The following is a 12,046-nucleotide window of genomic DNA, read 5'->3' on the forward strand; positions in this document are numbered from 1 at the left end:
CATCCCCCGCGTTTCGCTCCCAGCGTCTGCATACAGAAAGGGCCGAATACTCTCTCCATCCTCACAAACTCCTCCACGAATCGCCCATTCGACTAGAAGTACCACCGCCTACATCCCTTATCAGTCGCCTTCCCCGCAAAACTCAATCGTCCTTGCGCCCGCTGGATCTCTCGCTGTCGCCGTTGCCGTCGCTGTGGCTTCGCTGTCGATGCCATCGCCCACGTTGGTCCGCCGCATCGCCACGGAATAACCGCAAGCCACTCGACTCTAATTTTCCCCCGTTAACCACGACAATACCGCCATCACGTCTTCATCACACGTCGCCGCCATGACACAGGCCGTCAAGCGGGCCTGCGACGCCTGCCATCGTCGCAAGGTCAAGTGCGACGGCGTCAACCCGTGCCGCAACTGCCACACGGCTCAACTATCCTGCACGTACAATGCCATCCCCCAGAAGAAGGGCCCCAAGGGCTCGCGCGCCAAAGTCATCAGCGAGTTGAGGGAAACGCAGCGACAGACCAGCTTGGCCGCCAAGGTCCAGAACCGCATGAACGGAATCCCCAACCCTCCAGGTCCCATCAACCTCGCCCCGACGCCCGGCCTGCTCTCCCCCGAGTTCGTCAAGGAATGCGTCGATTTCTACTTCGCCAATCTCTACGAAAAGATGCCAATCCTCGATCGACGCCAAATCGACCAGCAGATGCCCTTCATGGAGCAGAACCGCGACACCTACTGCCTCATGACCTCGCTCTGCGCCTTCATGATGCTCCAGCCCGGAATGTCCATGCCGACCGGCGACCCCTACAACTTCGATGTTATGCCCGGCGCCACCCTCGTCGCCAGCCAGTTGCTTTTGGAGGAGACGCTGCAGGTTCGCAAGGGCTACGACTACCTCGACAACACCACCTTCAACATGCTCGCCACCAACTTCTTCATCTACGGCTGCTACCACGGCCTCGAGCTGCACGACAAGGCCTGGTACTACCTCCGCGAGGCCTCGACCATGATGCACATGAGCGGCATGAACAAGGAGGAGACATATCACGGCCCTCAATGGGACAATGCCGAGTCGTCTCGGAGGAAGCGGCTTTACTGGCTGTTCTTCATTATGGAAAGGTAACAATTTTCTCGCACTCCCGACGCAATGTTTCATCTGCTCACTGTCGATCCTCACCCAGGGCCCACGCCATCCAACGCCAGCGACCTTTGACCCTCCAGGCGACCATCAGCCCGCCTAACTCCGCCGACGATCCGAGCGACCCACTCAGCCACCAGCTCAATAGCTTCATCATGATGGTGAACCTGTTCCGTCCCTTCGACGACGCCTTTACTGCTGTCTGGAACAAGACACGCAGCAACCTATACGTTTCCAACCTGCAGAAGCAACTGACCGAGGTCCAGCCCGGCTACCTCTGCCAAGATGGCCAGCTGACCGATCTGCGCACAAACCAGCAGTGGCTCAAGACCACCGTCTGGCAATTGACCCACGGCAGCATGAACTCCCAGAACCAGGAGAACCTGGACTACTCCTACCCCGTTGATATGGCCCGCGAGCTTCTGATGAACCTCGCTTCTCATTTCCCTGGCCAGGGCATGGAACTGATGGGTTCTGGACTGGTAAGATTGTAGCTTGATCCGGGTAAACCGCAGCGAGCTGACCACAACACAGATTGAAAAGCTTTTCGAAATCACCTGCAACATGACCGACTTCCTTGCTGTCCAGCCCGACCTGCGCGATCCCTTCACTGTCGGCCCCCGCGAGCAGCTCAACCACACACTCAACATTGTCGCCGTTCTCCGACACAACAACTACCGTTTCCTGCCTCTTCTCCTCAGCAAGGTCGCCGACATTCTGCCTCGCCTGACCAACCCGATGCTGCAAAACGCCCCCGAGAACTCCAACCTGGGCAACATCGATATCTTTGATGGCTTCGGCAATGCGGGCATGGCCCAGCCGGCCCCGCAGATGCAGATGCAGATGGACACCGAATACGAACGCAAGTTTTCTGTCGCCGACTACAACAAGAACTACGGCATGTCGGACATGAACAGCAACGTAAGCGAAACCAACGTGTCCACCGGGGCCCCGTCCGTCACCGTCGCCGCCTCGACCGCCGCAGACATGAACTCGCCCTTCGCTAGTTCGCCAGCAATCATGTCTCCGCCGATGGAGTACACACCCCACGGCCTCAACGATTACGGATGCGCACCGATGCCAGACATGGTCATGAGTCCGATGGGCCAGAACGGATCGTCTTTGGGTGGTTCGAACCAGCATCAACAACACCAGTCGCATCACATGATGCAGAATCAAGGCATGAGCCAGCAACAGCTGCAGCCCAACATGACTCAGCACCACGATCCCAACATGCAGCAAGGTCACAACATGGGCAGCATCAGCCCACCATCGTTCCAGGGCCAGCAACAGCTTAACGCTCCGTCAATACCAACCTCCCATCCGATGGGGCCTGGTGGAAACAACATGATGAACTCCATATCCCGGCAGCAACCCCAGCGAGCCCAGAGCTTTGCAATACAGCAACAACCCCTACCACGGACCGTTGGAGAGTTTCACGCACTCCAGCGCACCAACTCGGACATGCCAGGTATTACTGGCATGACTGCCGAGATGGATTTCAATACTCTTCGTTGACCTTGTGCATATTATTGGCCATATTTACAAGCACTGCTGACCCAGACTGTCGCGTGCTTTTTCTTTCCTATGTCAAGCGTTGGATCTTATGAAGACTTTTTATATTTACTAAACCATTTCGACCATCCTTGTGATGGGGCGCGGGTCGACACCGCCGCCACTTTCAGGAGAGTCGGCAACAGAAAAGTGCCATTTTGCGTCAGGGATTCTGGGTTGCGGAAACACGGACTTCTTGTATACGGGCTAGGGTCGCGAAACATCTTGCATCTGCTGATTGGTTGGCATTGGTCGGTGTTTTTGGGAGTCACTCTACTTTTCGGTCCGACATACGGATACGTACGCAATACGAAGAGGGGGATTTAGGATACATGAAGCATGTTAGGTTGGCCAGCGTCGGAGCGTCACATGTCCGGCTACGGCCGATGCCTGGTAGCGCGGATCGCGAAGACGTCTGGCCGGTATGAAGGTATTGTTATGTATGCTGTCGAACAGACTGGCTACTCTACTCTGAAAGACCAGAGGTAGATGAATGAAGAAAAACTAGATTGAACTTTCGGCCTGCTTATGTGACTATTGCGAGCCATATCTGTGTCGACGTCAGCTCCTATCTCAGCCTTATCCACCTCATCACCATCTGATGTCAGTGAGAATGGTTTCATCGGGGGGTTTTAGTATGTTTTAATCAACTGTTATCTTGTAATAGAAAGCTGCCGTCTGTTGTTCCCCTGACTTTTGTCTCCCGTTCTTTCATTGCCCATTGGAGACTTGATATGGAAAGTCCTCTCGTGTCACATCAACAGCCTCGTCACCATGCTCTTCACGCGATTGTTCGTCCATGCTAACCGGACCGTTTGCAAGGGAATTCTCCTCATCAAACCCAGGCCCTAGAGTAGTGGGATCAGCATCTTTATCTATCTCATCAGCCAAATCATCAAGTTATTAACCCCGGTCCCGCTCCTGGTACGTTTCACAGGACAGAAGCAAGGGCTTGGCCGCCGTGCAGAGTTAAACCTTGATATCGAGACCTGCCGCCGGTAGCGAGGAGGAGGCAGGGGGACGCAGGTTGCAACGTGGGATTAGCGACGATGCATGATACCATCACCTCCCCCTTCCCCTCCCCCTCTCCCCGCCCAATGACGGAGCAACCAGACGGCTTTCGCAACACCAACAAATGCCGTCCATAAACGATCATCCCGCATTGGGATCCCGCATTTGATTCTTTAAGATTCTTCAACTTGGCAGCCCATTTTCAGTTCTGACCTACCCGTTCCGTGAGCTGTCAATGCATGAGGAGCTCCACACGTCGTCAAGGGGTCCTCGCCAAAAACCCCTGAACACCGGTCGACACGAACGTTCCCACAACGGTGGAGTCTTCCGTAGGCTCAGGCAGATCTTCATTATCAGTTGAGGGGTTTGCCGAGCTCTCCGCCGCTGCTGTCCAAATAAATTCTCCGTGGTCTGCCCAGGATCCGGGAAGTTCGTTGTTTCTTTTTCGCCCCCATCTCCTAACGTCAGACTAGTCAGTGCTGAAAGAGAGAAGTTTGTCACGATGGTCCATATCTTCTTGTAAGTGCAACATTCACTCACCAACCCTCACTCTCCGCATGTCCTAACACCACCGCCAGCGTCGGAGCGACCGGCCACATCGGCGGCGCGGTCCTCCACCAACTCGTCCAAGCCCACCCCTCCGCCACCATCAAGGCCCTCGTCCGCGACGAACCCAAAGCGGCCCGCCTCGTCGCCAAGTACCCCTCCGTGACCACCGTCCTCGGCGACACCCTCCAGCTCGACCTCCTCGAGCAGCACGCCCGCGAGGCCGACGTCGTCGTCAACACGTCCCCGGACATCACCCACGACGCGGGCATCAAGGCGATCCTCTCCGGCCTCAAGTCGCGCGACGGCGTGCGGCCCTATTACATCCACACCTCGGGCGCCTCGCTCATCTGGGACGAGCCGGCCGGGTCCAAGGACGCGCGGTGGTGGGACGATATCGAGGACGTGGGGGATATCCTGGCGTTCAAGGGCGAGGCGCATACCCACGCCGTCACGGACAAGATCGTACGCGACGCGGCGGGAGATGTGAATGTCGCGATCATGTCGCCCGGTTTCGTGGGCGGTATGAGCCCGAGCGTGGAACACCCGACGCCCATCACCACGCCCGCCATCTTCCTCACCGCGCGCGCGCTCAAGTCCGGGTGGAAGATCGCCGAGGGCGAGAACACGCACGCGTGGATCCACGTCGAGGACCTCGCCAAAATGTACCTCATCCTGATCAGCAAAGCCGTCACCGGGCCTTCGGACTCGGAACCGTTCGAGCTCTGGGGCCCGGAGGCGTACTACTTCGGCACGGGCGAGGACATCTCGTTCGCGAAGTTCATGGGCGCGCTGGTGCCGGTGCTCAAGGAGCACGGGGTGATCGGGAGCACGGAGGTGAAGACGGTCAGCGTGGTGGAGGCGGCGCGGGCGAGCATGGGCGGGAGCGACTATGATCCGGACGCGACGCCGCCGCCGCCGGATACCTGGGCGATGCATATTGCCATCATGTACGGGATCAACATGCGGGTCGGGGCGTCGCGGATGGCGAGGCTGGGGTGGAGGGCGGAGAGGGGGAGTGTGGTGGACACGTTTGAGGAGGTTGTGAAGGTGTTTTTGAAGAGGGAGAAGTTGGGCGCGTGAGGGAGGAGGTTTTCGTATGGAGAAAATGGAAAGGTTACCGTGTACGATGTGCTGTGTTGTGAGATGTTGTTGGGCATGGAACGGAAGGCTGAGTGAATGAGGTTCTTGTCGGTTTCCGTGCTCATGAACGTCGCTGTCTGCTTTCTGAGCTCTGGAGTCTTGAATATCCCGGGACTCTGTCGACCCGGGAAGAGACCGAGACACCGCTGAAGATTGTCACCACAACGGGCAATATTCTAAAAGCTTACAAGCCTCGTCGCCCGTCTCTCCTCAGCTCTCCTCCATGATCTCGGGCGGATTGTCAAGGGAGGAGAGGCGCGGCGGCGGGGAATGTCTGCGTTCGTATTCTTCATCCCGAGGAAATGGGCCGGACGGCATCTTCACCCCCTTCCGCGACATGTCTCTGCGGAAAGCGGTCATATCCAAGACGATCATCTCACGAAATGCCCCGGTACGCCAAGAGAGGCTGCCGGATCGGGGAAAAGTGAGCAGAGACGACCGCTGAGAGAACGGCGTGTTTCTTCCCTCTCTGCCGAATCGAGCTCCAAGACACGGAGCTGGTGTCGACAGTCAGACATTTGTCTCGCACCATGTCTCAACCGAAAAAAAAGCTCCGCGCCCGGCTCCGACTAGGCGGAGAGCGGGATCTACAAACGGATTGCGGGATCCATGTGGCTACCTGAAAGCTAGAACCGTCGTGGACTAGACGAGAGGGATGGGCAGTTGGGTTCCGTCTTGGATATGCGGTTCTGCTGGTGGTGTTGGCGGGTAATCGGCCATATGCTGAGTTAGATGGGCTTTTCTGAATGTGATTGAGACCGTTTTCGTGCCGTGGGGACGAGCCGTGTCGCAGAAGTGGACGAGGACATTGGATTTGAGAATTCCGTTCGCGTGTTTTTGTGCAGACTATGGTAAATGAGGCCAGCTGAGAATGTGCCAATGCCGCCGTGGTGTATGGCAGCAATGGAGTCGAAGTTCATAAATGGAGGCTTCTCGCCGATGGAAAGTCAGAATCCCGCTTGGAGACACCACCCTACGAAAGATTCCCTGCTCAACACCGCCAGCCAAGATGAGTTTCTCCTCCCACCACTCCGACGCGTCCGTTGGCACGGCGCTCTCCTCACCCATGGACAGCCCGATCCATCAGGACTTCGCCAGCGGTCGCTGGAACCGTACGCCGGGGAGGAGACCCAGGAACCTCATCCTCTGCTTCGACGGCACCGGCAACGACTTTTCCGGCACCGAAAAGGATACCAACGTCGTCAAGCTTCTGAGTATGCTGGATCGTCGTCATGAAGAGCAGTATCATTACTACCAGAGTGAGTGACCCCGAGCTGCCGGTCTATGTTGTTGCTGACGCGCTATTTACAGCCGGTATTGGAACGTACGGGGTTAATGAGAAGACCATACACAAGACGTGGCTGCAGGACCAATGGGGTAAAGTGACTTCGACGCTCGATGAGGGTTTCGGGATGACTTTTGACTCTCATGTGGTGGCCGGCTACCGGTTTCTGATGCAGTACTACGAAGAGGTGTGTATTACCAACCACCAGACCGCAAGAGCCTTTTCACTAATACAAGCCATGCGCAGGGTGACAACATCTACATGTTCGGCTTCAGCCGCGGCGCGTACACCGCAAAGTTCCTGGCGCGCATGGTCAACACCGTCGGCCTCCTCTGCCGCGGGAACGAGGAGATGGTCCCCTTCGCATACCGCCTGTACGACCGCTACCTCGACGGCGAGTTCAGCTGCCGCCACAACAAAGACACGGAGAAGCAGAAGCAAGAAGAAGGCCGCGACCAAGACTCGGACGACGACGAGGAGAACCACAAAACCCACCACGTGGACGACTGCCACGAGTCGGACCACAGATCGATCAAGCAACAGCTCAAAGACGAGCGCGACAACCACCAGCGCAACGCCCGGACCAAGGAGCTCAAGAAGTTCAGCAACACCTTCTGCCGCAAGGAGGTCGACCGCGACAGGGACCGCCACAGGGCGCCCGGGAAGAAGCCCAAGCTGGTGAACGTCAAGGTGCACTTCCTCGGCCTGTGGGACTGCGTCAACTCGGTCTCGGTGATGGAGAGGAAGGCCACAAGGGAGGTCCTCGTGCACGGCACGGCGCGAATTATACGGCACGCCGTGGCGGTCGACGAGAGGCGGGTCAAGTTCAAGGCGGCGCTCTTCGAGCAGGACAAGAAGATCCAGAAGAAGAAGAAGCATTACCACGAGGACATCAAGGAGGTCTGGTTCCCGGGGAACCACGGCGACGTCGGCGGGGGGTGGGATCCGAAGGCCGACAAGCTGCGGACGGACGACAAGACGTCGAGTCTGAAGGCTCGGTTCTTCGGCGACGCCTCCGACGAGGCCAAGGGCCTCTCGTATCAGAAGGAGTGCCTGGTCTGCAAGGACTGCGGGCTCTGCAAGGCGGACGATCGCCACCACGCCGGCCGTCTGGACCCGTGCCGGGAGGAGTACAGCCGCTGCAGGGAGACGGAGTGCCGGCGGTGTCACGAGGACGTCGTGTGCCAGAACCCGCTGCACACGCGCTCGAAGAGGGTCGAGTTCGAGCCGTGCCAGCTGAGCGACACGCCCCTGATGTGGATGATGAAGGAGCTCGAGGAGGAGGGCGGCGTGCACTGGGACGCGGAGAAGGTGAACGAGTTCAGGCACCGGTACGAGCACAACAAGGACTCGGCGCTCGAGGGGTCCGTTCACGATCCGGTCATGTTCGGGATGGGTACCAAGTGGACGACGGTCCTGTTCTGGAACTTCTTGGGTGAGTTTTCTGCGTGCTATGCGAGGGGGGTGTGGTGTGCTGACCGTGATTAGAATTCTTCCCGCTCATCAAGCGATGGGAGCTCGATCCCGTGCCCTTCTGGTCGAGACTCGCGTTCTGGAGGACGGCTGAGCCCGCGGTTGCTTCCGGGACGGATGGGGAGTCCAGTGGGAAGTGGGAATGGGTGCAGTTTCCGCTCAACAAGGGATCCACGAGGGATATTCCGCCGGACGCGGTGTTCCACCACTCTCTGATTATAAAGTTGAAGACGCACAAGTATCGGCCCGAGAATAACCATGGAGGAAAGGGCAAAGAGCCTTGCCTGTGGGACAAGGAGGTTGAGAAGATTGTTTTCAAGGAGGTTGAGAAGATTGTTTTCAAGGACGCGTCTGCTCTTGTTAAGGGGAAGCCGCAGCCGCATCTTGGTCACCAGCTTTACCAGCTCTCTAAGGGAGGACATGCTGTGGAGGCTTGATGTATTCAAAGTTGAGAGCCCATACTACGCGTACCAGTCTGTATGGATAAGAAGTCTGGCGAGGAAGTGAGCATGGATAGGACTAAGTTAAGAACCCCCGGGGCAAGTTGAGTTCACGTTCTATTCATTCTCGTCGGCGTCGTCGCCGCCTGTCCACTTCGTTTCCGTATTCGGCATTGTGGTGTTACGGGGCTCACGCATCACATCTTTCAGGTCTCAAGACCATTTGGTCCAGAAGTACTGCGAATTTGACTTAAATTCGGGCCGATCTTCAAGCAAGCCTGTCTACCCTGCAGGCTGACCGTGGGATGCCACCAATGATCAGCTTGACAAGCCTGTTTATGCCGGTGCTGAGTGGTATGATTTCTTTTCTTTTCTTCTGTTTCTGTATCCGACCCCTAAAAGCGAGTTATCAGCCCAGCCTTTTGCGCCGAGGACCCCTACTCGAACTGTTGCGAGCACTGGGAGAACAAACAGCCGGTTTGAGTATGTCATTCTACTAGCTTTGCGGTTCACTGTAGCCCCTCCTCTCAACTTCTCCATGGCTTCTATCTTGCCATAATCTGCCAGGGATATTGCTATAACTCCTTTCTTTCCGTGCAGGCTACGCGAGAAAGGTGCTTGGCCGTTACGACTTGATTCAAGTACGCCTGCTCTGAAACCAAACCCACCTTGGCAAACTTGATATCCCCTGCCAAGACTAATGATACAAGGCCTCTGCATGTTGAAATAAAGACATGATTCTATTCCTATCGTCGTACCACGATCGCCGTTCCTGCTTTTACTCGTGGTGCCCCAAGTCCTCTCCGATCAACAAAATAGAAGGCTCGGGCTCAACTTCAGGAAAGTTCTCCGGCCTGGGCAGGTTCTTGAACTTCAAAATCTGCTCTGATATCCCGTTCTTGTGCTGCCACTCCAGAATGGGGTCGTGGGCCACGCACTGCCTCTTGATGTTGAAGTCCGGGTAGGGATTCGCCTGCGTTTTCATCCAGTTGTGGGAGATCAAGTCCAGGCTTGGATTGCAAGTCAGAGACTGCAGCAGGATGTCGACGCAGTGCGCCAGGTGCGCCTGGTGTCTTTTCGGGGCCATTGAGCTGGCGCGACGTTAGCGAATCAACGTGGCTTTACGATCGGCGGGGGTACTTGCATGTTTTTGAACGAGTTTCCGTAGTACTAAGGGGCAATTAGTCTCATGATATGGAGGTGAAGTTGATGTGGTTGGGCTTGACGGTTCACTTACATAGTCCCAGTATGCGTACTTCCGCAGAGCGTTCAGGCAATGTAGCTGGTGCTGCATGTCAATCTCGACGAGGTACTTGTCAGGGCCGACACCCCAGTCCTCCGGAATGGCGACGGATATCTCCGGGTCTTTGCCCATCTTTCGCAGAGCGTCGCCGCTGACGCCGAAGTATTCGATGCGCGCTACGTCGTCCCACGCCTTGTCGACTTCCTCGCTCGGGGGTTGTCTCCAGATGCGCGACGGAGTGTAATCATTGAACAAAGTTCCTTTGACTTCGACTGTCTCGAGCCTGATTGGAACATCGTCAAGGATTGGACCTCGAGGATAATGTATGTGAATAGAGCGAGTCAGATGAAGGGGGAGAGAGGCGTACTATACGGCGAAACGCGCTTCATCAATCGGATTGGGTCATCGAGCCATCTCCATGAGATGAAGAGTAGCCCACATGACGTGAGAAAGAAAATGGCGTTCAGAGCAGTGATGAGTTTCAAGCGTAAACTCCAGTCCTCTTGTCGGTCTGGACGTAAATACCTCGAGTCTGACTACAAGTATGTGAGATAGGTTCTTGAATTTCCCGAAAGGACTACTCATATGAGTGCGACATAGTAGAATTAAAGGAAGTGCCCAAGATAATACATGATCACGTTACCTACAGTTTCTAGAAGCCCCTCCCTTGAGCCTTCATCTAGGGCATTGTCGTACATCTCCTTCATAGTGGAAACTGGCTGAGATCCGTAATCATGAAAGAAACAACAAGAAGTTGAGTATCATGCAAACTTTGGAAAAAGACAACATATTGTTTGTGGTCTGCAAAGTTGAAGGCGGAACGGTATTGAATGGACATAATCAGAGGTGAAAGTCGACTTTTGCCGACGACCGCTAACCGTGACGAGCCATACTTTGTGACATGTTACACCTGCCTCAAACTGCAAAGCCCAGAATGGAGCCTTTGGCCTATTATGGTGTGAATACTGATTGTTTCTCGCACTTTGTATGCAGAGGTAACAGGCGCAGGATGCGCTAAAGACGAGAAGGATTTGCCAAGAGAATGACAATTGAGTACGAACTGAGAGCTATCAAGCGAAGGGGCAAATCTTACGAGAAGTGCCTTGTATCTATAAGCGACACATGGCCAAATAGGAAGGTAGATCTCACGCAGAAAAGTTGATGTAAAAAGCGATGCCGTGATAGTCCGAGGTCGGAGGACCCTATTGGCCCTATCACGATAAGAATATCAACTGAGTTCTCACACATGGTTCCCATTGAGTCCTTGGTAGAGATTCTCATTCGTCCATTTGAACTATTGTGCATAAGATCCAAAACTCGCGACATACCCTAGTGACTGGGGGCTATGTTCTCTACCTTCTTGAAGCGGCTAGTATATGAGTACGCTGAGGCTGACCGTAAACAGTCTAGATGCTTCATTGCCTCCTTCAAGACTTAACGACATGCCTTCATTGGAATAAATCTTCATGAAGGATCAAGAACGATGGACTTTTGGCGCTACGCTGCGAGGGGCTCTCTCGTTCGAGTCCGATCCTTCATGCTCAAGAGTCTTGGCCTGATATGATTGGAGTCCGAGGACTGACTCTTGAGCGAATGTACATGCGAAGAAGGTGCATCGCAGTCTGATGGTTCTTCATCACAAATGCAGGAGACTAGGTTCTGATGCGAGAGAAACCATATAAGGCGACGTCAACCAACTCGATGACTGAGCTTCGGCTTGTGACTACATATCAGACGCTTATTGCTGCATCCTCCTTCTCTGACCTGGCATTCAAAGTTCCTTCAGCCCATCATGCGCGTCCAAGCTCTCCTCACCGCCGTCGCGGCCTGCGTTTCCATTGCTTCCGCCGCACCCATCACCTCTGAAGCCTACGGCCCGCCTATCAACCCTCACATCCCCGCCGTCGAGGTGAAGCGTGACACCGTCGAGGCCTATGGGCCGCCCATCAACCCTCACATTCCTGCAGTCGAAGAGAAGCGCGAGACTGTTGAGGCATACGGACCTCCCGTCAACCCCCACATCATCTCGAAGAAGGACACCGTCGAGGCCTATGGTCCCCCGTTGAACCCTCACATTCCCACTGTCGAGCAGAAGCGCGAAACCGTCGAAGCATACGGGCCACCAGTCAACCCGCATATCATCTCGAAGAAGGACACTGTGGAGGCGTATGGTCCTCCGGTGAACCCTCACATCATCTCCTAGATGGGCGGCGCGT

General features: G+C 55.6%; 4 protein-coding genes across 4 annotated transcripts; 3 read left to right on the forward strand and 1 right to left on the reverse strand.

Moving 5' to 3' along the window:
• Window positions 1–328: 328 nt before the first annotated feature.
• CkaCkLH20_10417 (uncharacterized protein) lies at window positions 329–5,329 on the forward strand (the record flags this gene model as incomplete). The annotated part of the gene is made up of 5 exons (XM_038893131.1): window positions 329–1,116; window positions 1,179–1,617; window positions 1,670–2,648; window positions 4,174–4,219; window positions 4,279–5,329. The coding sequence occupies 5 exons, from the start codon at window positions 329–331 to the stop codon at window positions 5,327–5,329; spliced, it is 3,303 nt and encodes a 1,100-aa protein (XP_038741541.1).
• Window positions 5,330–6,398: 1,069 nt separating this feature from the next.
• CkaCkLH20_10418 (uncharacterized protein) lies at window positions 6,399–8,584 on the forward strand (the record flags this gene model as incomplete). The annotated part of the gene is made up of 4 exons (XM_038893132.1): window positions 6,399–6,648; window positions 6,701–6,861; window positions 6,921–8,109; window positions 8,163–8,584. The coding sequence occupies 4 exons, from the start codon at window positions 6,399–6,401 to the stop codon at window positions 8,582–8,584; spliced, it is 2,022 nt and encodes a 673-aa protein (XP_038741542.1).
• A 781-nt stretch (window positions 8,585–9,365) lies between these two features.
• On the reverse strand, window positions 9,366–10,085 carry CkaCkLH20_10419 (uncharacterized protein; the record flags this gene model as incomplete). The annotated part of the gene is made up of 3 exons (XM_038893133.1): window positions 9,366–9,678; window positions 9,744–9,757; window positions 9,825–10,085. 3 exons carry the CDS (start codon window positions 10,083–10,085, stop codon window positions 9,366–9,368), a joined length of 588 nt encoding a protein of 195 aa, XP_038741543.1.
• Window positions 10,086–11,622: 1,537 nt separating this feature from the next.
• CkaCkLH20_10420 (uncharacterized protein) lies at window positions 11,623–12,033 on the forward strand (the record flags this gene model as incomplete). The annotated part of the gene is made up of 1 exon (XM_038893134.1): window positions 11,623–12,033. One exon carries the CDS (start codon window positions 11,623–11,625, stop codon window positions 12,031–12,033), a length of 411 nt encoding a protein of 136 aa, XP_038741544.1.
• Between the last annotated feature and the right edge of the window lie 13 nt (window positions 12,034–12,046).

This window comes from Colletotrichum karsti (genome assembly GCF_011947395.1).
Source record: "Colletotrichum karsti strain CkLH20 chromosome Unknown Scaffold40, whole genome shotgun sequence".
In the NCBI taxonomy this organism is placed as follows: domain Eukaryota; kingdom Fungi; phylum Ascomycota; class Sordariomycetes; order Glomerellales; family Glomerellaceae; genus Colletotrichum; species Colletotrichum karsti.